The 25,077-nt window shown below is 45.8% G+C and overlaps 1 protein-coding gene across 12 annotated transcripts in view; it reads left to right on the top strand.

The window, feature by feature from the left end:
• Positions 1-25,077, top strand: part of LOC115177605 (nuclear factor 1 X-type) — a 145,231-nt gene that overhangs the window by 15,157 nt on the left and 104,997 nt on the right. The window contains exon 1 of one of the 12 annotated variants that reach the window (XM_029738502.1): positions 4,634-4,812. The exons of the other annotated variants lie outside the window; for them this stretch is intronic. Within the exon in view, the coding sequence (XP_029594362.1) occupies positions 4,768-4,812 (45 nt within the window). The 5' untranslated portion in view covers positions 4,634-4,767. Of the gene's footprint in view, positions 1-4,633; positions 4,813-25,077 lie in introns of those variants that run through there. 12 annotated transcript variants of the gene reach the window in all.

The following is a 25,077-nucleotide window of genomic DNA, read 5'->3' as shown; positions in this document are numbered from 1 at the left end:
CATTCCATGATATGGCCATTGCATCATGGAGTGAAAACGTCCACATCAGGTTCAGCATTCAAAATATATAATGTACATATTCATGTTTCATTTATACACATATCGTACTTACTATTCACAGTACAGTACACTGTTTTCCCTTCTGTTACTTCTTTACTTTGACAGTCTGAGCCTTGTATATTCACATACCTGGGACTATTCTACATGTCTACATGTGTAATGTCTCTGCACAGTAACAGAGACATTACTGGTGTTGTCCTCGCTACATTCCCTCTGCTTTTCTTTCTGAAGGTCTCTGACTCCAGCCACCTGTCTGGCACGTTGAGCGTGCTAATGATTTTATCAATATGCTACATCACCTTACAGTATGTAATAGCCAAGCCAAGGCCATGGTAAACGACAAGTATGCATACTGCTGTACTCCTTCAGTGTGTAGAAGGAAGAAACGGCGAGGCACTAACACACACACACACCAACCGCGAGGCCCTAACACACACACACACACCAACCGCGAGGCCCTAACACACACACACACACCAACCGCGAGGCCCTAACACACACACACCAACCGCGAGGCCCTAACACACACACACACACCAACCGCGAGGCCCTAACACACACACACACACCAACCGCAAGGCACTAACACACACACACACCAACCGCGAGGCCCTAACACACGCACACACACACACACCAACCGCGAGGCCCTAACACACACACACACACACACCAACCGTGAGGCACTAACACACACGCACACACCAACCGCGAGGCCCTAACACACACACACACACCAACCGCGAGGCCCTAACACACACACACACACCAACCGCGAGGCCCTAACACACACACACCAACCGCGAGGCCCTAACACACACACACACACCAACCGCGAGGCCCTAACACACACACACACACCAACCGCAAGGCACTAACACACACACACACCAACCGCGAGGCCCTAACACACGCACACACACACACACCAACCGCGAGGCCCTAACACACACACACACACCAACCGTGAGGCACTAACACACACGCACACACCAACCGCGAGGCCCTTACACACACACACACACCAACCGCGAGGCACTAACACACACACACCAACCGCGAGGCACTAACACACACACACCAACCGCGAGGCCCTAACACACACACACACACACACACCAACCGCGAGGCCCTAACACACACACACCAACCGCGAGGCACTAACACACACACACCAACCGTGAGGCACTAACACACACACACACACCAACCGCGAGGCCCTAACACACACACACCAACCGCGAGGCACTAACACACACACACACACACACACCAACCGTGAGGCACTAACACACACACACACACCAACCGTGAGGCACTAACACACACACACACACACCAACCGCGAGGCCCTAACACACACACACCAACCGTGAGGCACTAACACACACACACCAACCGTGAGGCACTAACACACACACACACACCAACCGCGAGGCCCTAACACAGACACACCAACCGTGAGGCACTAACACACACACACACACCAACCGTGAGGCACTAACACACACACACACACCAACCGCGAGGCCCTAACACACACACACCAACCGCGAGGCCCTAACACACACACACCAACCGCGAGGCCCTAAATATCGTTAGATGACATATGGTTTTCCCATGTGCTTTTAAATGGCAGATTTAGCCTGTGGGTTTGGGGGGTTTGAGGTAACTTACTAACGGTCAAAACGGGTTGTTTGATGCATGGGAGTTTGTGTGTGTGTGTGTGTGTGTGTGTGTGTGTGTGTGTGTGTGTGTGTGTGTGTGTGTGTCTGTGTGTGTGTCTGTGTGTGTGTGTGTGTGTGTGTGTGTGTGTGTGTGTGTGTGTGTGTGTGTGTGTGTGTGTGTGTGTGTGTGTGTGTGTGTGTGTCTGTCTGTCTGTCTGTGTGTGTCTGTGTGTGTGTGTGTCTGTGTCTGTGTGTGTGTGTGGGAGTTTGCATTGTGGGGAGAATGGAATCAGAATACAGAATTCCCTTCGTTTTGGGGCTCTAGAACTCCTGGGTTGTTAGTGGTTGTGGTGAGAGGATCTGTTAAGACAACAACCTGTGATGAATACAGAGATGGCCTGAGTCCCAAATGGCAACCTATCCCCTACACAGTGCACTACTTGTGTCCAGAACCCTATGGGCCCTTGTCTAAAGTAGTGCCCTATATAGGGAATAGGGTGTCATTTGTGTCACCGCCAGAGAGAGGGATTGAGACAGCCAAGGAGACAGGGAAAGAGTGAGAGCCAGAGAGAGAGAGGAATAGAGAGCCAGAGAGAGAGATATAGAGGGAGAGATGGAGAGCAAGAGAGAGAGAGAGAGAGAGAGAGGGGGAGATGGAGAGCCAGAGAGGGAGATGGAGAGAGAGGGAGAGCCAAAGAGAGAGAGGGAGAGCCAGAGAGGCAGATGGAGAGCCAGAGAGGGAGATGGAGAGCCGGAGAGGGAGATGGAGAGCCAGAGAGGGAGATGGAGAGAGAGAGGGAGATGGAGAGCCAAAGAGAGAGAGAGGGAGAGCCAGAGAGGGAGATGGAGAGAGGGAGATGGAGAGCCAGAGAGGGAGATGGAGAGAGGGAGATGGAGAGCCAGAGAGGGAGATGGAGAGAGAGCCAGAGAGGGAGATGGAGGGAGAGGGAGAGAGGGAGATGAAGAGAGAGGGAGAGCCAGAGAGGGAGATGGAGAGAGAGAGAGCCAGAGAGGGAGATGGAGAGGGAGAGGGAGAGAGAGGGAGAGCCAGAGAGGGAGATGGAGAGAGGGAGATGGAGAGAGAGGGAGAGCCAGAGAGGGAGATGGAGATGGAGAGAGAGGGAGAGCCAGAGAGGGAGATGGAGAGAGAGGGAGAGCCAGAGAAGGAGATGGGGAGAGGGAGAGAGAGGGAGAGCCAGAGAGGGAGAGCCAGAGAGGGAGATGGAGAGAGGGAGATGGAGAGAGAGGGAGAGCCAGAGAGGGAGAGGGAGAGAGGGAGAGAGCCAGAGCACAAAGACTAGGAGTGGTTGGGTCTGTGCCGCAGGGTGTGGTGAGGAGAGGGGGATTTGGAATTGGATCCCCCTCTCTGATTTCCCCTCACTTTTTCTCTCTCTGATTCTCTCAATCTATATTTCTGTCTCTTCTGCTCTCTTTAATTGGCCACAGAGTGTGGTGTAGCATAGTGTGTGTGTGTGTGTGTGTGTGTGTGTGTGTGTGTGTGTGTGTGTGTGTGTGTGTGTGTGTGTGTGTGTGTGTGTGTGTGTGTGTGTGTGTGTGTGTGTGTGTGTTCTGTAGGGGCTGCATAGCTTTCCTAATGCACAGTGCTGCATGTGGCTGAGGTCTCGTAATTCTACAGGGCTTCAACGGCTCCCAAAAACTCAACTTGGCGCTCGTGCTCCGGGGTGACTTCAAACCCTCCAAAACCGCACCCCTACACACACACACACACACACACACACATACAGACGTACGTGTGCACACACAGACAGACAGACACACATACAAATTGAACACATTCTCCTACCTCACCTCAAGGGTGAATTGGCGGGATGCAGGAGAAGCAGGGTAATTGACAGGGTGTGTGTGTGCATCATATGCTCTCCCTGCAGCTATACATACAGCACGTGAGGTTGACCCGAGATGATCAACCAGCTGAACATGGACCAGGGTGTTTAAGGATAAGCCAGTCAGTCAGTCAGTCAGCCAGCCAGCCAGCCAGTCGTTGATTAAAAACAGAACTATGTTCTCTTCAGACAACACAAGTCCAATTGTGGCTGACTCTTAAACAGTCTTTCTATTAGCCTGTAGATGACTATAACAGAAGGCTGGGGTTAAAGAGGTTTGGTGTTCTGTAGTACTGTAGTTAGGTCCCCTTATACATATATACAGTAATAGGATATTTCACTGATGCTTTTATACAAAGTGACTTACAGATGTCGGATCTTAATTTGATCACTCTTTTGTTCTTGATAATTTTGTATTGTGACAATATAGGTCGAATTAAGATCTTACATCTGTACATACATTGAACATTATACCCACTACCAGAAGAAGAAATGGTAGGCTTACGTAATGTTGAGTGGCTCTGGTAGTTGTGAGATGTGTGGTTTGTAAGTGCTGGCCACCCCTGTTTGATTGGAGTGGTGCTGTCTATACCCTATTGTTCGAGTGGGCTACACTTTATATTACTATGTGTGTGAGAAAGATGTTTGAATGCCTGTCGCACACGCACACGCACGCACACACACACACACACACACACACACACAAATGCACTAATAATGGGTAATGTGCATGACTATGATGAGTGAGGGACCCTGTAATTTGACCAACCTGTCTTTAACAGCCAGTGAAATACCAATTGACAACTTTAAAACATGATGGCAAGTAAGGACTTGGCAGTTGGCACGATCAGGGTTAGTAGCAGTTTCGACGTTATAATTGCGGTCAATGTTGGTTGATGTTTTAAGTTTTATTTTTTCTCTATTCAACTCCAACATGATCACATCTTTATAAAGCTCGAAGATTTACATCTGAATATTTGATAGGGAAACGGAGGGAGAGAGAAGGGGGGAGTGTGTGTCAGAAAGAGTTCACAAACTTTCCCCCAAAGTTTGTGTAGGCTTTCACTTTCAGCTCTCGAGGCGGGGTTAGTGGTACAGCATAGAGTGAGCGGAGCGGCACAGCGGAGCGTTTTGCAATGCAGTACCACATGCAGCGGACTTCCAACTTCTATCCAACTTGAATAAGATTCCACTTTATGAACTCTAAAATAACCATGTACTCCCCTTACTGCTTGACACAGGTAAAAACTCTACTTTTCTTTGGTATCCTGCCTCCACTTTAGCTCTCCGGATGTTGTTGGTTTTTAATGTTGTCGTTGTCCATGTACGGTGCCGCTTGTCAATAATGAGGTTTTAGGGACCTTTTCGCTATCCGCTCGTTTCAGATGGTGTGTTCGGCTTCTCTCCGCTCTCTGTCCCTCTTCCCCTTTGATGGCATCTCTCCAACAGGCTTTCTTGTGCGTTTCATTACACATGGTTAGAAGAGAAAATGGCGCTTCTCCTGAATCTATTTTATATCAAAAGGAGGGGAGAGAAGAGCTCAGGAGGGAATGGGGCTCGCGCTATTCCTACATTGGTCGCTTGTTATGCCGTCCTATAGCTATTTAAAAACACAACAATTACACAACAATATCAACTAAGTAAAAGAACCAGCATTGAATGTATTAGTTTTGGAGTACTTTTCCATGGAAATGAACGATCTTTCTAACTTTGGTGCGATAGTTGTGGTGGCTATGGAGGTGTTTGAGCGACTGTCACTGTGCTTGTCATTCAACCCACACGACAGCTGTACCCGGGCTCTCAGCTTTAGGCTTCTGTTCTGTTGTCACATGAAAATGCCCGTATAGAGTTAGTTGAAATATAGTTTTACATTTCCAATCGATAAATGTCGTTTTTAGGTTGATAAGGACAGAAGGAAAGGTGTATTATTTCGGAGGACGGCAGGAGTGCATGCCCGTTTTCCCTCAGTATTGGATTGTGTTGGGGTCACAATTGTAGCACGTATACTTGTAGATTCCTTGTATGTAATCGAGTATGGGGAAAGTTATCGGGCTATAATTTGACACAACTGAAGCAACATCACACGCCTAGACAATGAAGGGGAGAAATATGCCATTTAACTATGAGGACTTTATAGGCCTTTGACATCTGACTGTATAGGCCTGATGAGAACGTTTGTAAAGGTTGCTTGCTTTATTTTAGTTGATATTTGCTTGTTTAACGAGATACCTTTACGGCAGAATACGGGTGAATACATAGGCCTACGTGAGTGCGTGTTGGTTTTGATATTATTATTGTGGACGGCAAAGGCAAGAAATGAAATGGCAATGCCGTTGTGCGTAAATGTAAGGTGGTATTTATTAATATAGGCCTAACATTGAGGCCTTTCCCTCCGTTGGTTTGGAATTCAGATATGTGTTGACAGTGGTTGGAGAATAAAGTATTGTAGGCTACATTTAACAATTATATACTGATACAACATGTAGTATTTTAGAAATAAAAAATATGGCACACAAGGAAGCGATTTTGGATCATATGCTTGGATAATGTGTTTATGCATTTGAAACAGTTTTGTTGCTGACAAGTCATTGCATTATATGAAGGCCTATTTATCTAACTGGAAAATGACTAATCTGAGTGACTGTTTGATTTATTTCAGATGAAAATCTTAAAATTAGGTCACAGTGCAATTTACTGGCCCGTTTAACTGGAATCAGTTTCGTAGCCTCGTGACATGCTGCTAATATGCATATGAAATAACAACAGAACACATATTATTTTATTAATTTACTTTAAAAAACATGTAAACTTTGATGAAGAATTTGGATGTGTATATCTGGACTTCACTGTAGCCGTCTGAGAAAAGCGTTTGAGCGCGCACGGAGCGGTGCGAATTTCACCTTGAACTGAGAAGTGCAGGGCAGGACCGGCAGGACCGAACTTGTTTTCCCCTTGAAGCTCAACGGAAGTAGCTTACAGACAGACAGTAAGCCTATTATACACTTAGATTTGAATATTGCCTTAAATGTCACAATCTCAACACTCGTTTCACTCTTCTTTTGTCTGGTGGTCCCATAGGCTGTAGGGCTACCTCTTCTAAAAATACATGACTATTATAACGTTTTTTTTTGGTGTGTTTTTTCAGTGTGCGTCTTGATGTTCTGTTTTGTTTAGTCTTTTACCACTATTATTGTATGCTAAACTATAGCCTATATAGCCGTGCAGTAGGCCACGGGGCCTTAGCTCTTTTCTCAGTATAGTCTATATGCCTTACTTGTGGCTGAGGTTGAATTGAACATTTTTTAATTGCATCTCTGACTTAATTTTAATAGGATAATTCACGAAATGCATATTATTTTACCAACACGCAAGTGCTTACACGCATAATAGTCCAGATTCCAGACGCGGCCTTCTCAGCTTTGCAAGTGTTTTTCGAAGTTCCATTAATTAATGAATGCCCTTCGTTATTTTAATTGGACTTAATAGCCTACTTTAACCATACAATTGAATGTGTTGTTGTCACTGTAATTTCTATTCACTTTCTGTAACAAGTGTTCAGTTTTAGAATTAGGCCTAAGGAACAGTAACCGCATGTTTGGCTGGGGGAAAATATAGGCCCTCTCGGTCAGCTCTTTGTAGAAGACGCAGTCAAATCATCAGCTAAAATCACAGTGGAGGAAATGTCAGTCTTAAAGAAACGTATTTCTTATAGAAAACCATAAACAGCATTAATGATTTATTTAAAGATAGATATTGTCGTATGGGTCAGCTGGGGTCAATGTATTAGCTTGTAAGAGTTCAGACTTGGCAGTATTTCGTGTGTTTGTTTTATTTGCCTATACATTTATTCAGGCCACTTCTTTCAAAAACTGCATATTTAGTTGAGATATATTTCCAAGCCAAGTGCATATGGGGTTGAGCTCCACGCACATCATGTTTCTCTTTCTTTCCATTAATTAAAATTAATTGGCTACAGATCCGCCATGAGCCGAGCAGCGCGGCGGGCGCGTGCATGCTGCCCATATGCGCGTGCATGCTGCCCATATGCGCAATACATATTGATCTTGTTAAGCTTCTGTGAGCTGATTTGTTTTCCTCGCGACTGATTTTTCACCAGTAATTGATTTGTCAGCGTTATAATGATCTGATTTAATTTAAGTCTAGTAGCATATTCAGCATTTGCATTATAAAAAGGCAGTCAAAGTTGCTTGGCCTCAAGACATTATGCAGATCATTTGGCAGTGAGAATATGAAAGGAAATACATGATATATTTTTCTTGCCTGTTCCAATATTATATGTTTGCAAGTTGTGCAAATTCTTGCGATATGATCTTTTGACTAAAAAGTTCTCTGCAAGCGTTGAGCGGAGTTTGCAGAGGGCCAATTAACCTTGGTTTTCCGGTGAGTGGCACGGTGCGTGAGAGAGAGAGAGAGAGAGAGAGAGAGAGAGTGTGTGTGCATATCATACCACCCGCGGGAATTATACTCGCGTTCCTCCGGAATCAACCATTTTGTCTGGAGATTGTCTTTACATTTTCTTCGATTTAACCATGTTGTTAATAATGAAACAATCAGCAATGGGGACATGTGGTAACAAATGTAAACAATCAGTGATACATTATTAATGAGGATAAAAGCTTTGTTGGAATGGACATGCTTAGGTGAGGGACCTTGGGCATGACGCGTAATGGACGCGAAGTATGGATAGCCAAATCAGTACATTTGTAAAGTGGCGCTGGGAGGGTTTTTGAGGTGGAATATGGCACTGTTTTATGCTTTTTTGTAGGGAGAGGAGGGAACCATTTGCATAAAGGTTTTATGTAATGTGTTTGGATATTAATTATTGCTTCAGTCTCCACTCAAGTTTCCCAGAAAATGTGATGTTTAGTGCAGGCTAGACTGCGTCGAGTCTGGATTTGCATGCGTTTTCACGAGGCTTCCGCAGTCTGCCTTTTACGCACAGTGCCAACCCATTACGTTTTCTGCTGCTCTTAATGACAAAATACTTAACCCTGGCTGGATATGCGTTTAGTTGTTGGTCGAGTTAATGTTTTTTTTTTAAATGTATATATTTTATGGTTAGTATATTCCCCACTTGTTTTAGAATTGATTTCAAGATCAAATGCGTAGGCTTACTTAAAACGCACTGAGCCGTGTGTGGCAATGAATGCCCGCGTTATGGTCGACTTGAAAGAAAAAAATGAGTTTAGGCCACATAGCTGTGAGCATTAGGAAATAATGTACGTTTGGTGATAGAGATGATGTCATAATTATCTCTCAAACAATAATGTAGTTGTAGTTTGATTGCGTGTGAAGGGAAAGCAAGGACACCGCAGTATGTGTGTCCATATTAGTGTGTTTGGGAAGCGCTGCCACGAGATTTGGGCAGGTCAGCGCACAGGGATAAATGTGCAGGGCCAGCTCTAGCCTTTTGGGGGCCCTAAGCGAGATATCCTGCAATTGTACACATTTTGCCGTGGGGTGGAGAGACATTTTTTTAAAGTTTTAAAGCGGCCTGAGGCCATAAGCGATGTCATGTCTTCCTGGAGCCAACCCTGTCAATGCTTGTAGCTTAACCCCTTCCTTCATCACTTCAGTACTGGAAGCACCAAACTATTGATTCATCTCAATGAATGATTCAGTAGTTGATGATGATGTCCTTATTTATTATGCAATTTATCAATTTGGAACAGTTGAGAAATCACAAAATAAAATGTTTGTTACATGTCTCATTTTTCAACTATTCCAAATAGATTAATTTGCCTTCACTTTTAAGTTACAGCTTGCCGTGTTAGATAGATATTGCCTGGCTACCCAAACTCCTTGCTCCGGCCAAATACTACGCCACGGCCATGGACATTAGTTTATTCTCCGCAATGAGTCTGGATCTGAGTACCTCCCCTAGAACGCAAACACAGTCTAACCGTTCTGATTGGTCCCAGAAACCGATGGGTTGGGCCAGCACCAGAAATACATGTGGGTAAAGCAGCTTTTAGAAAATTCATCACTGGCTTTGATACTCTGATTGGTTAGAAATTATCCAATTGCTGATGACTTTGTTTTGTCCAACACTCCTCATTTTGACATCACCACAAACGACTTCAATGATGGCAGACTCAGACTGAAGTATGTAGCTAACATAGAGCAGTGGAATAATTCAGTTTGAGTCGTCAGGTAAAGATAGATAGGCCTTAGTCCTGATGTCAGGCGATCAGTCTGTCAGTAGTGTGAGTTATTCTCACCCAGTTTGTCCTCCAGGGACCTCATGCGTCAGCGGTGGGCTTTGGTTACACCAGCACCGGTGGTGTTGGTGTAAGCCGAGGTGGCCTCCCTTGATCCGGTAACATAGCCTACCAAGCTGGTAACATCGTTCCTGCCGTGGTGTCACTTTTCACCACACCGACACCGGGACAGGAGCTGGTGATGGACATAGAAATATAACTATTAGAATGGGACCCGCAGGCCCTCCACCTATCAGGGAACATTGACTTGAATGGAGGTGCCCATTCTAGTCATTGTATTTCTATGATGGTGGAGCTGAGAATAGGCATAGGGTGTGGGGTGATGGATGGGTAGAATGCCCCGGTGCTGCCTGGCAGGGTGACACCCTGCACTACATTGTGTTCTGGTTACTTATTAATCTCCCCAGGCTAATGGAGGACACAGCTCTACCTGGGGTCAGCTCTGCCTGGGGTCAGCTCTGCCTGGGGTCAGCTCTACCTGGGGTCAGCTCTGCCTGGGGTCAGCTCTGCCTGGGGTCAGCTCTACCTGGGGTCAGCTCTGCCTGGGGTCAGCTCTGCCTGGGGTCAGCTCTACCTGGGGTCAGCTCTACCTGGGGTCAGCTCTGCCTGGGGTCAGCTCTACCTGGGATCAGCTCTACCTGGGGTCAGCTCTGCCTGGGGTCAGCTCTACCTGGGGTCAGCTCTACCTGGGGTCAGCTCTACCTGGGGTCAGCTCTGCCTGGGGTCAGCTCTGCCTGGGGTCAGCTCTGCCTGGTGGGCCCTGTGCTAATACATATGTTCTATGTGTATAGGACTATGTCTGTTATATACACTGCAGTGCTTGTAAATGTGTACATTTACTGTATGTGTTTATGCACGCTTGTACGCATCCATGTAATAATACATGTATATACATTTACTATACTGTATGCATAATGAGAAAGAATGTACATGCATATATACATCGTCACATTTAAACAGAATACTCCATCTCTACTACTGGTAACCTAATAATGCAAGTACTAAAGTCCCAGCTAGCTGAAGTCCTGTAGGATACCTTGTACTATATCTCTCATCCCGGGCCGGGGGCCAGGGGCCGGGGGCCGGGGGCCAAGCCGGGTGCATCTCCTCTCCTCCTGCCTTTGAGGAAGACGAGTTAAATCCATCCTCTGTTCATCTGTTTATCTGTGCAGTCTTCCTGACCGCCCATGGAAAATGGATTTACCACACTTTACCGCTGCCGCTCCACAATCACCATGCAGCACAGGATAATAGGTTGCTGACTGTCCCGTGTGTGTGTGTGTGTGTGTGTGTGTGTGTGTGTGTGTGTGTGTGTGTGTGTGTGTATGTGTGTGTGTGTGTGTGTGTATGTGTGAGAGAGAACGAGTGAGAGTGTTTGTGTGAGTGAGCGAGCGAGAGTGTGTGTGTGTGTGTGTTTGTGTGAGAGAGAGAGAGTGTTTGTGTGTGTGAGTGAGCGCGTGAGAGTGAGTGTGTGTGTGTGAGAGATAGAGAGTGTTTGTGTGTGTGAGTGAGCGCGTGAGAGTGAGTGTGTGTGTGTGTGTGTGTGTGTGAGAGAGAGAGTGTTTGTGTGAGTGAGCGCGTGGGAGTGAGTGTGTGTGTGTGTGTGTGTGTGAGAGAGAGAGAGAGAGAGAGTGTTTGTGTGAGTGAGCGAGCGAGAGTGTGTTTGTGTGTGTGTGTGTGTGAGAGAGTGTTTGTGTGAGAGAGAGAGAGAGAGTGTTTGTGTGTGTGAGTGAGCGCGTGAGAGTGAGTGTGTGTGTGTGTGTGAGAGAGAGAGTGTGTGTGTGTGTGAGTGAGAGAGAGAGAGAGTGTGTGTGTGTGTGTATAACACCCCAACCCCCCAGCATGGATTAGATTTTGGCTGAGCCGTGGCCAGTGGTAGCAGGCAGCCCCTACAGCGGTCTGGTGGCGGTCTGCGATATACTGCTGTGGAACACACACACACACACACACACACACACACACACACACACACACACACACACACACACACACACACACACACACACACGTTCCAGATATACATAGTGAGGATTGTGGTGGAGGGAAGAAGTTAACTATAATCAGTTCAGTATGGTACAAATGTGTGTGTGTGTGTCGATACGATAGAGAGAAGAATAGATGACAAACAGCCGTACCCTCCTCTCCTCAGCCAAGCCAATCTCACCATGAGAAAATACATTTGATATTCAATGTGAAATGTGCTCATTATAAGGCACCTATTTGCTTAGTTTAAAGATTAGAGATGAAGTGTCGAGCTCTGAAAAACCTCATCATTCAATTCACTCATGACTTCCTTCTGCAGGGTATTACATTCTATCAGACATCAGAACCAAATGTACACACATACCAATAATGAAACGGTGTAGATAGATGAAGGCCACAGACTCTTGGTGTGTCCAAAATGATACCCTATTCTCTACATTATGCACTATGGACCCTGGTCAAAAGTAGTGCACTATTTAGGGAATAGGGTGCCATTTGTGAGGCAGCCTCTGAGTCTGAGCCCACACATTCTACAGACAGACCAGCCTGCGTTTGCCAACTACCATCCAGGAACATACATAAGGTAAGGAGGGAGAGTCTGTGTCCCAAATGGCACCCTATTCCCTAAACAGTGCACTACTTTTGACCAGGGCCTACAGGGAACAGGTTGCCATTTGGGACGCTGTCAAAGTCTGTGATTCTGCCAAGTTGGAGACAACTTTCAGAAGACGTGATAACGGAAAGACGTAATGAAAGACGTGAGGGATGAGAGGAGTGAGGGATGAGAGGAGTGAGGGATGAGAGGAGTGAGGGATGAGAAGAGGCTCTCTGGCAGCTGCCCTGGAAGAGAAGAGACTCCCATTTTCTTTTTCTTCCTCCTCCCTCCACTTTCTTCTCCTCGTCGACTCGCCTCTGTTGAAGAGAGAGCAACGTTTGAGAAGGATCCTCAACTCTGGTTGAGTTGTTGTTGTTTCCCTCCCCCCTCCTCCCCCCTCCACCCCCCTGCCTCACCGTTGGTGTTTTTTAAATTTTATTTCGTTTCTTTTCTGTTTCGTCGGGAAGCTAACCCAGTGAATGGGACAAGGCGGTTAACCGTGAAATGAAAGCTCTTAGTTACTTTGTGGGGTTTTTCTCCAAAGAGGATTTGACACATCATGCATCCATACACAGACCACTCACACATACACAGACCACTCACACATACACAGACCACTCACACATACACAGACCACTCACACATACACAGACCACTCACACATACACAGACCACTCACACATACACAGACCACTCACACATACACAGACCACTCACACATACACAGACCACTCACGCATACACAGACCACTCACGCATACACAGACCACTCACACATACACAGACCACTCACACATACACAGACCACTCACACATACACAGACCACTCACACATACACAGACCACTCACACATACACAGACCACTCACACATACACAGACCACTCACACATACACAGACCACTCACACATACACAGACCACTCACACATACACAGACCACTCACATATACACAGACCACTCACGCATACACAGACCACTCACGCATACACAGACCACTCACACATACACAGACCACTCACACATACACAGACCACTCACATATACACAGACCACTCACGCATACACAGACCACTCACGCATACACAGACCACTCACACATACACAGACCACTCACACATACACAGACCACTCACACATACACAGACCACTCACATATACACAGACCACTCACACATACACAGACCACTCACACATACACAGACCACTCACACATACACAGACCACTCACATATACACAGACCACTCACGCATACACAGACCACTCACGCATACACAGACCACTCACGCATACACAGACCACTCACACATACACAGACCACTCACACATACACAGACCACTCACATATACACAGACCACTCACACATACACAGACCACTCACACATACACAGACCACTCACACATACACAGACCACTCACACATACACAGACCACTCACACATACACAGACCACTCACACATACACAGACCACTCACGCATACACAGACCACTCACGCATACACAGACCACTCACACATACACAGACCACTCACACATACACAGACCACTCACACATACACAGACCACTCACACATACACAGACCACTCACACATACACAGACCACTCACGCATACACAGACCACTCACGCATACACAGACCACTCACGCATACACAGACCACTCACACATACACAGACCACTCACACATACACAGACCACTCACACATACACAGAACACTCACATATACACAGACCACTCACGCATACACAGACCACTCACGCATACGCAGACCACTCACACATACACAGACCACTCACACATGCACAGTACAGAAATATCTACTTAGAGCCGCTAGATCAATGTATAGGCATTGATTTCTGACAAAGCAGATCTATTGAATGCGTTTTCATATTCTATATGTATTTTCTATGTAGCATTAGAGTGACTAGACACTGTATGTCCAAGCATCCAGCACCAATTAGATGTATAGATCCTCTCCCTTCATTTCTGTATCAGCAGTTCTATTGAGTCCATGTATAGTGTGTTCTGTATGTATTCTATGTCAGAGAAATGCCCCTGGCTGGTAAGCAATTCTATGAATGCATTTCTATATTATATAGCTATGCATTTTTGGGGGAAAATGCCCTTGCTAAATCTGGTGGGAGACGTTTAGTATAGAAGAAAAAGGCTTTTATTAAACAAATAGATGTCACGCTCTTCTCAGTAGAAGACTGTAGCGTGGATCGTTCTGACATGATTGAAACCAGGCAGTCAGCCATGAAAACCATGTCTCAGTTCAGAGATGCTCCGTCCCATTAAAGGACTTGACTAAATCCTCCGTCTCAAAGGATTTTCTACTTACTATCACCGTCTTCATCAGGTGCTTGATACAATGTTTCCATCAGGTGTTTCGATACAATTGACATTTTTGTCTTTTAGCAAACACTCTTATCCAGAGTGACTAACAGGAGAAATAAGGGTTAAATGCCTTGCTCAAGGGTACCTGGTCAGATTTTTCACCTAGTCGGCTCAGGGATTCGAACCAGTGACCTTTTGTTTACTGGCCCAGCTCTCTAACCACTAGGCTACATGCCACTCACTATATCATGTATTAGTAAACTGAAGAGAATTTGCAGACAGAAGCTTCACTGTCAGATATGTTTGAATATACATATACATCCAGTGCAGACAGTTGATCTGAAGATTTGCAGGAAAGCCGTAGTGCCAGATAATAATCTGATTGGTTAGCTGCTAGGTAAAGAAGTAATAACACAGCATATGAAGCAGGTAGAACAGCCTGATTAGTTAGCTGCTAGGTAAAGAAGTAATAACACAGCATATGAAGCAGGTAGAACGGCCTGATTGGTTAGCTGCTAGGTGAAGAAGTAATAACACAGCATATGAAGCAGGTTGAACGGCCTGATTGGTTAGCTGTTAGGTAAAGAAGTAATAACACAGCATATGAAGCAGGTAGAACAGCCTGATTGGTTAGCTGCTAGGTAAAGAAGTAATAACACAGCATATGAAGCAGGTAGAATAGCCTGATTGGTTAGCTGCTAGGTAAAGAAGTAATAACACAGCATATGAAGCAGGTAGAACAGCCTGATTGGTTAGCTGCTAGGGTAAAGAAGTAATAACACAGCATATGAAGGTGGTAGAACAGCCTGATTGGTTAGCTGCTAGGTGAAGAAGTAATAACACAGCATATGAAGGTGGTAGAACAGCCTGATTGGTTAGCTGCTCGGGTAAAGAAGTAATAACACAGCATATGAAGCAGGTAGAACAGCCTGATTGGTTTGATCCCCGTTTAATGGGACCATAGAGATACATGTATATGATTCATGTTCTATTTAGTCCTGTGGTTGGAACAAGCATTCGTCAACCATACAGCTAGATATAGGTTAGTGTATGTGTAATACAGTACCCTTTGCCAGTTGATCTGATCGTGGCTCATAGGATACCATAGGTCTAGAGTACCAGTGCTTCACTGCATTGGCATGACACAACACACTCTGAAGGTCATTTATTTTAGTGTGTTTGTACCACAGGGACAAGTGAGGAGCGTTTGTATGGGGAGGTGTTGACAGGAGCGTCTAATGCTGTAGGCATGTTAGACAGTCACATCAATATAGAGCAGCTCTCTCACTCTTTTTCTCTCCCTCTCTCTCTGTCTCTGTCCCTCTCTCCCTCTGTCCCTCCCCTCTCTCCCTCTTGGTCTCTGTCCTCTCTGTCTCTGTCCCCCCTCTCTGTCTCTCTCTCTCTTTCTCACTCGCTCTCTCTCTGCCTCTCCCTCTCTTTCTCTCTCTCTGTTCCCCTCTCTCTCTCTCTGTCCCCCCCTCTCTGTCCCCTCTCCCCCCCTCTCTCGATCTCTCTTTCTCTCTCTGTCCCTCGCTCTATCCCCTCTCTTTCTCTCTCTGTCCCCCCTCTCTGACCTCTCTCTTTCTGTCCTTCTCTCTCTCTCTCTCTTTCTCTGCCCCCTCCCTCTCTCTGCCCCCCTCTCTATCTGTCTCTCTCTCTTCTCACTCTCTCTGCATCTCCCTCTCTTTCTCTCTCTGTCCCCCCCTCTCTCTCTCTGTCCCCTCTCTTTCTCTCTCTGTCCCTCTCTTACCGTCCCCTCTTTCTCTCTCTGTCCCTCTCACTCTCTCTCTGTCCCCCCTATCTCTCTCTGTCCCCCCCCCTCTCTGTCCTTCTCTCTCGCTGTCAGTCAGTCCAGTAGTTTTCGTACTGAAAACCGTCCTGTGATTCCTACCACTGTAGTAGAAGTGTACTAGGCTGGGCTAGGCCTGGACAGTACAGTCAGCCAGTCTCAGTAGAACAAAGTGTTCTCTAACTCTCTGCTCTCACTCCTCTGGAGAGAGGAGGGTTTTGGCTGCCCTCCAGGGGTGGAAAAATCTATAAGCCATTACGTAATATACCATATCTTTACCTTAGGTGAACCCAGTACAAGATCCACAGCTGTGAGCACACCAAGGGAGGCAGAGAGGCCTGTGTGGAAAAGAGATTGTGTGTGTAGGGAGAGAGAAAGAGTGCGTGTGTGTGTGTGTGTGTATGTGTGTGTGTGTGTGTGTGTGTCTGTGTAGAAACAGAGAGAGGGAGAATGAGTGTGTGTACTGTATTAGAGAGAGACTTCTTTGTGGCCAGTCTGCAGCACTTGCAGACCCTCACATCAATAGGTCACATCACAATTAGCTGGAACTCTATTGTAACATTAGCTACTTTCCTTTCTTTCTGTTTTTCATCTGTTTATTTGTTCATTTTCAAGCATACTTTTTGAAAGCAGCATTTGTATAGATAGACTTAAGAGGAGACTTCTGGATTCTTCACAGTGACTTGGCCAAGTGATCAGGATGCTTTTAGAGTAAGTCAGATCCTCTGTGATTCATTTATTTTGATTATATATACATTTAAATCAGAATACTGTTGTGTGATGTGAAACGCCATGGAAACGTACTGCACTGTACATCCAAAGCTGCTGGGCTGAATATTAATTTACGAAAGCTTCTTCTTCCCGCATACAGATAAGTGTGTGTGAGTGCGTGCATACAGGTGTGTTTGAAAATGGGAGCATGAGGCCGCGGGCCGAACAGTGGTGAACAGACCTGCTTTTCACTTCACACATTGACAGAATTGACACGTCAACGCTTTCATCCCATAATATGCACTAATCATGGCTTGACAAGATGGGCCAGGTCTGCATCCCAAATGGCACCCTATGGGCCCTGGTCAGAAGTAGTGCACTATAGAGGCTCTGGCCAGAAGTAGTGCACTATAGAGGGAATAGGATGCCATTTGGGACGCAGCCTCTTTGGGTTTTGATGTGACTGACAGTTTGTGCGAGTCCAGGCCTCACAATACATGCGTCCATTTCTCCTTAATGGTTATTGTTGTGATTCTCTGGCTGTCCGTGGGAATACATTCCATTGGCCCAGACGGTTTCCTCTACACATCGATGCTTGGTGATGGGTCTAGTGTTGTTCAAGAAGGGTCACGTTAAATGAATTAGATTCAGGTGCCTGCTGCTGCTGTTTTCAGTCTGATTGCAGACTACTTCCTATATTAGGCTCTAATACAGGGGTCGGCAACAGGCGTCCCGCGGGTCAAAACCGTCCCGCAAGGGATTCTTTTTGGCCTGCCAAAGTTTAGTAAAAAAAACACAAAAAAAACATATATTTGTTTGGAATTCAGCAAAAGAAAATCTAAAAAGCACATATTTTCCCAGGTATTCGCACGAATAAGAAAATAAATAAACGTTATTGTGTCTCAATGTAATCAAAGTATGAAATGATTGACATTTTCAAATACAATCTCTTTTTGGACTTACATGTAGTTGTGATAAATCCGCAGTGTACAAATGAATATAATTATCTTCGGGGCCCCGACCCTCCGAGGCTGAATTTAGTTACCTACCCCTGCTCTAAAATCAACCACCTGCCAGACATATTGACAATTACAAAATAACATGGTAAGAATCAGTCAACTCTGATGATGGTCGTTATGAAATTGTCCGTAATGACGGTTGATAATACCCCCCCCCCCCACACACACACACACACACACACACACACACACACACACACACACACACACACACACACACACACACAAACATGTGCCGAGAGGTAATTGTAAGTTAATGTGAAAGTGAATGTGAAACCATAGTAAAACACATGCAGATGTGGATTAGAAGGTTTTACCACAAACTCAGTTGTAACTCCTTCCATTGTTACACTCCTTCCATTATTCCTAGTTTAGTTGGACCAATCTCACCTGTGGAATTTCAACACAGTCACACACATGCAACTCTTCGACTGGGAGTCGGACCCTGGAATGAAAGACATTTGGAGCCCCCTCTCTCACCACACACACAGCTGGTTAACTGTGGTGGTGAGGGCGGTGGTGAGGGCGGTTGGCGGTATTGGGGGGCCGGCGGCTGGTGGCTATAACTAGGGAGGCAGATAGCTAGTAGGGGTTGTGGCTGGGTGGGAGATGGTGATATGTTTGTGTTTATTGACTTAAAGATACACACACACACACACACACACACACACATATACACACACACACACACACACACACACACATACACACACACACACACACACCAGGGCTTCAGACTCAGGGGAAAGGTGTGTGTTTAGAGCACACAGGCCTAATGATGTTGATTTAGACATTCTTGCGGTACTCTCTCTGGCTTGTGGTGTGTTAACTGGAACAGGGGCGACAACAAGCCAGCTCAGTGAGAGTAGTGGGAGTTTGTGAGCCCTATGGGCCCTGGTCAAAAGTAGTGCACTATATAGGGAATAGGGTGCTATTTGGGAGGCAGCCATGGAGGAGGGAAAACATACATCTCCAATGAGCATCGAACTAGTTCCCGGCAGTTTGTGTTTTCCCGGTTGCGCTCAATGTATTTCTTTTCATATTCAGATGTTATGGATTGCTTCTGGAATAGGGCCGATCCTTTTCCCAGCAATGGGAATTTACACTGTTTGGATGTTCTCTCTCGTGTTCCAAACAGAGGACTTTTGAGTTGGAGGCTTTACGGGAGGTTTATAAGTGAATACTCAACCGCTTTTAAACAAATATTGGAATGATGTAAAACTTCCCATTTAATTTGTTATTACATCTAGATTTTCCTTTCGTGTGTGTGTGGGGTTGGGATGTGTGTGTGTGTGTGATTCATAGCGTGGCAGTGTGTAGTCAGGCCTTTTACACAGGTGAGAAAATGCTGACCTGGACCAGAGTAAGTACTGTAACCTACTGCTCACTGTCTCTGTGTCTCAGAGTTCTCTCAGTACAGGAGATACCTACACACACACACACACACACACGCACACACACACACACACACACACAATATCACACAGACCCTCTCTTTTTCTCTCTCTTTTTCTCTCTCTTTTTCTCTCTCTCTCTCTCTCTCAGTAAGAGCGAGCCATGGGTCTTATCTCAGATTTTGTCAAACTAAAAAGCTACTTTGCTAGCTTTCCTTGGAAATCAGCCCGTCTAGCCGTTCTAACAACTATTTCTCCATTTGCCAGTCCATTGTCTAAGAACGGAATGTCATTCATTCCCAGGACAGTGACCCAACTTCCCTCCCCAGTCAGCCTCTACGTTAAACCCTACCTGGTTCTCCAACCTGTCTGACTCCACGGTCTACCCCTCCAGATTAAAATGGCTGATACAAACATATTGAGTTTCTTTACGGGACGTGATGGAATGCTGATACTAATGCATCAAAACCACGGCTGTGTCCCAAAGGGCACCCTATTCCCTATATAGTGTACTGCTTTAGACCAGGGCCCCATATGGCTCTGGTCAAAAGTAGCTCACTATATAGGGAATAGGGTGCCATTTGGGACACAGACCATATTATACTACTTAGAGGGAGCTAGTGCTACGAGCCAAGTACCTATCTGAGGAATCAGATATTATGGAAATGTGCCTCCTCTTAATCCTCCTCTATCCCCCTTTATGGTCTGTGTGTCAAATGGCACCCTATTCACTACATAGTGCACTACTTTTGACTAGTGCCCTGTGAAAATGAGGTGTCATTTGGGACGCAGTCTTAGACAGAAATCTTACTGGAGTTCCCTTTCCTTTCCCCCTGAAGAATCACATATTTGAACAGCCAGAAACTGTAATGTTGACTCACACAATACAGCAGTTCTCCATTTGGAGAACGACGTAAACACTGAATCCTATTGTACATCTGATTCTTATATACCCTGTGTGTTCGCTTTTCGGCCCTAAAGCTCAAATGTGTGTGTGTGTGTGTGTGTGTGTGTGTGTGTGTGTACATGCACACTGTAACGGGACAATTAATAACAGTAACCATTCTGGAATTCTCTCTTCTCCATCCTGAAACCATCTTCTCCTGCAGTCTGAAGCATGATTGAACAGTACAGCAGAGGTCAAACCCACACGGCTGTTTTTGTTGGTGATGGAGTAGCAGCTCTGAGTCATTTGGCCACAGTGGTGGTGTGAGGCTTGGCTCGGCTGCTGCACTGCACATTTAAAAGCTACAGTCTGGGTTTCGTTCTCAGCAAAACGGCAGTTTGTAAACGAGGAAGTAATAAAAAATGTGTATTTTGGGTTTACGATGGGGTAAGGACAGTTGTGCTACAGGCTCACGACGCAAGTTATTTCCTTCAAGAATCAATCTAGAATTGAAAATGAACTCTTGAACATATTTCTAGATGACAGATTGTAGCTTTAAAGACGCGCTCATTTTTCACCCTGAATCAGCCCTGCTTCTCCTGACTGACAGCCAACAAGTTGAGAAGCATCTGACGTGGCAGCTACAGCGTGTGTGTGTGTGTGTATGTGTGTATGTGTATGTGTGTGCGCGTGCGTGCAACAGCTCCTCTCAGAATAGGAGAACAGTCCAGCTCTCTCTCTTCTGTTCTGACTCACAGTGTAACCAGCGCTGCCACCACCATATCTGTAGCTGTGTTACTACGCTTTGGAAGGGAAAGTGTTTGGAATAAGTTCCCATTTTAGGTGGTTTTTGCCATGAATTTAGCTATTGAATGGGCTGGGCCCGCGGGCCGTAGATGCCCACCCCTGAGGTAGGAAGTAGGAAAAAGTGTTTGGAATAAGTACTGTTCTTAGGTGGTTTTGTCAGGATTTTGATCTACTAGTACTGAGGGGCGGCAGGTAGCCTAGTGGTTAGAGCGTTGGACTAGTAACCAAAAGGTTGCAAGATCGAATCCCTGAGCTGACAAGATAAAGATCTGTCATTCTGCCCCTGAACAAGGCAGTTAACCCACTGTTCCTAGACCGTCATTGAAAATAAGAATTTGTTCTTAACTGACTTGTTTAGTTAAATAAAGGTAAAATAAAATGTTTCAAATAAATAAATGAAATTGAACAGGTTCTATATCGTCCGTCAGGCTCGGTCCCTGTTGGAGAGATGTGATTCCCTCCACTGAGTCTCCTCTCAGACCCTGGTTGCATCCCAAATGGTAGCCTATTCCCTATATAGTGCACTACTTTTGACGAGAGACATATAGGCCCTGGTCAAAAGTAGTGCACTATGTAGGGAATAAGGTGCAATTTGGGACACAACCACTGTGTTTGCATTTATCTGTCTGTCAGCTGTGGTTGTCCTGAGGTCAGTCCTCCACAGACTAAAAGCAGAGGAGTGTGTGTGTGTGTGTGTGTGTGTGTGTGATTATTTTAACTTCTCACTAGAAATAAGCAGACAGTCGAGCACATGCCCCAGCACACAAACATTACCACCTTTAACCCTCACACTGCCATCCAACAGGCCATGCCTCAACACGTATATAGTCCAGCCTTTAACCCTCACACTGCCAACCAACAGGTCATGCCCCAACACGTATATAGTCCAGCCTTTAACCCTCACACTGCCATCCAACAGGCCATGCCTCAACACGTATATAGTCCAGCCTTTAACCCTCACACTGCCATCCAACAGGCCATGCCTCAACACGTATATAGTCCAGCCTTTAACCCTCACACTGCCATCCAACAGGCCATGCCCCAACACGTATATAGTCCAGCCTTTAACCCTCACACTGCCAACCAACAGGCCATGCCCCAACACGTATATAGTCCAGCCTTTAACCCTCACACTGCCATCCAACAGGCCATGCCCCAACACGTATATAGTACAGCCTTTAACCCTCACACTGCCATCCAACAGGCCATGCCCCAACACGTATATAGTACAGCCTTTAACCCTCACACTGCCATCCAACAGGCCATGCCCCAACACGTATATAGTCCAGCCTTTAACCCTCACACTGCCATCCAACAGGCCATGCCCCAACACGTATATAGTCCAGCCTTTAACCCTCACACTGCCATCCAACAGGCCATGCCTCAACAAGTATATAGTCCAGCCTTTAACCCTCACACTGCCATCCAACAGGCCATGCCTCAACACGTATATAGTCCAGCCTTTAACCCTCACACTGCCATCCAACAGGCCATGCCTCAACACGTATATAGTCCAGCCTTTAACCCTCACACTGCCATCCAACAGGCCATGCCTCAACACGTATATAGTCCAGCCTTTAACCCTCACACTGCCATCCAACACGCCATGCCTCAACACGTATATAGTCCAGCCTTTAACCCTCACACTGCCATCCAACAGGCCATGCCTCAACACGTATATAGTCCAGCCTTTAACCCTCACACTGCCATCCAACAGGCCATGCCTCAACACGTATATAGTCCAGCCTTTAACCCTCACACTGCCATCCAACAGGCCATGCCCCAACATGTATATAGTCCAGCCTTTAACCCTCACATTGCCAACCAAGCACCAGGCAGCACACAAACAGTGCCGGGTCTAGCTCTTGTAACTCATAGACTATGTTCCAATGTCCATACTAGTGTATCTACCACTTGCATTGTAACAGAGGATATTGTAACAGAGGATATTGTAACAGAGGATGTTGTAACAGAGGATATTGTAACAGAGGATATTGTAACAGAGGATATTGTAACAGAGGATGTTGTAACAGAGGATATTGTAACAGAGGATGTTGTAACAGAGGATATTGTAACAGAGGATATTGTAACAGAGGATGTTTTTAACAGAGGATATTGTAACAGAGGATATTGTAACAGAGGATGTTGTAACAAAGGATATTGTAACAGAGGATATTGTAACAGAGCATATTGTAACAGAGGATATTGTAACAGAGGATATTGTAACAGAGGATGTTGTAACAGAGGATATTGTAACAGAGGATGTTGTAACAGAGGATATTGTAACAGAGGATGTTGTAACAGAGGATATTGTAACAGAGGATGTTGTAACAGAGGATGTTGTAACAGAGGATATTGTAACAGAGGATGTTGTAACAGAGGATGTTGTAACAGAGGATGTTGTAACAGAGGATGTTGCAACAGAGGATGTTGTAACTGAGCCACAGGACTTTAGTGGAGTTCTATTTACTATGATTAGGGCCAGTTTTCCTTGAAAACATGACCTTACTAGGAAAGTCTCTGGGCCCTAACTAAGATTTGTTTGAGTTCAATTTAATGAATCAATATTGACAAGTGTAACAGTTGGTGGAGGACTAGGGTTTCAATAGGAGGAGAACAGGACAGTTAATCCTAGAGTAGGTGGTGGAGGACAATGCGGCCGTCCCCCCTTGAATGTATTCTACGGCGATGACAGACCCATAGCATTACTATCCTATTACATAAACTGACACACTACATTACAATGGGAGTTATTTACAAAGACAGTTTGCCGTGGCTGGTGATGACCGACTGGTGAAGACAGACTGGTAAATACAGGCTGGTGATGACCGACTGGTGAAGACAGACTGGTAAATACAGGCTGGTGATGACCGACTGGTGAAGACAGACTGGTAAATACAGGCTGGTGATGACCGACTGGTGAAGACAGACTGGTAAATACAGACTGGTGATGACCGACTGGTGAAGACAGACTGGTAAATACAGACTGGTGATGACCGACTGGTGAAGACAGACTGGTAAATACAGGCTGGTGATGACCGACTGGTGAAGACAGACTGGTAAATACAGACTGGTGATGACCGACTGGTGAAGACAGACTGGTAAATACAGGCTGGTGATGACCGACTGGTGAAGACAGACTGGTAAATACAGGCTGGTGATGACCGACTGGTGAAGACAGACTGGTAAATACAGACTGGTGATGACCGACTGGTGAAGACAGACTGGTAAATACAGACTGGTGATGACCGACTGGTGAAGACAGACTGGTAAATACAGGCTGGTGATGACCGACTGGTGAAGACAGACTGGTAAATACAGGCTGGTGATGACCGACTGGTGAAGACAGACTGGTAAATACAGACTGGTGATGACCGACTGGTGAAGACAGACTGGTGATGACCGACTGGTGAAGACAGACTGGTAAATACAGACTGGTGATGACCGACTGGTGAAGACAGACTGGTAAATACAGACTGGTGATGACCGACTGGTGAAGACAGACTGGTGAAGACAGACTGGTAAATACAGGCTGGTGAAGACAGACTGGTAAATACAGACTGGTGATGACCAACTGGTGAAGACAGACTGGTGAAGACAGACTGGTAAATACAGGCTGGTGATGACAGACTGGTGAAGACAGACTGGTAAATACAGACTGGTGATGACCAACTGGTGAAGACAGACTGGTGAAGACAGACTGGTAAATACAGACTGGTGATGACCGACTGGTGATGAC

The sequence above is a fragment of the Salmo trutta genome, chromosome 38 (genome assembly GCF_901001165.1).
Source record: "Salmo trutta chromosome 38, fSalTru1.1, whole genome shotgun sequence".
NCBI classification, from domain to species: domain Eukaryota; kingdom Metazoa; phylum Chordata; class Actinopteri; order Salmoniformes; family Salmonidae; genus Salmo; species Salmo trutta.
Note: the sequence above shows the minus strand (reverse complement) of the source record. Positions and strands in the feature narration are given on the sequence as shown.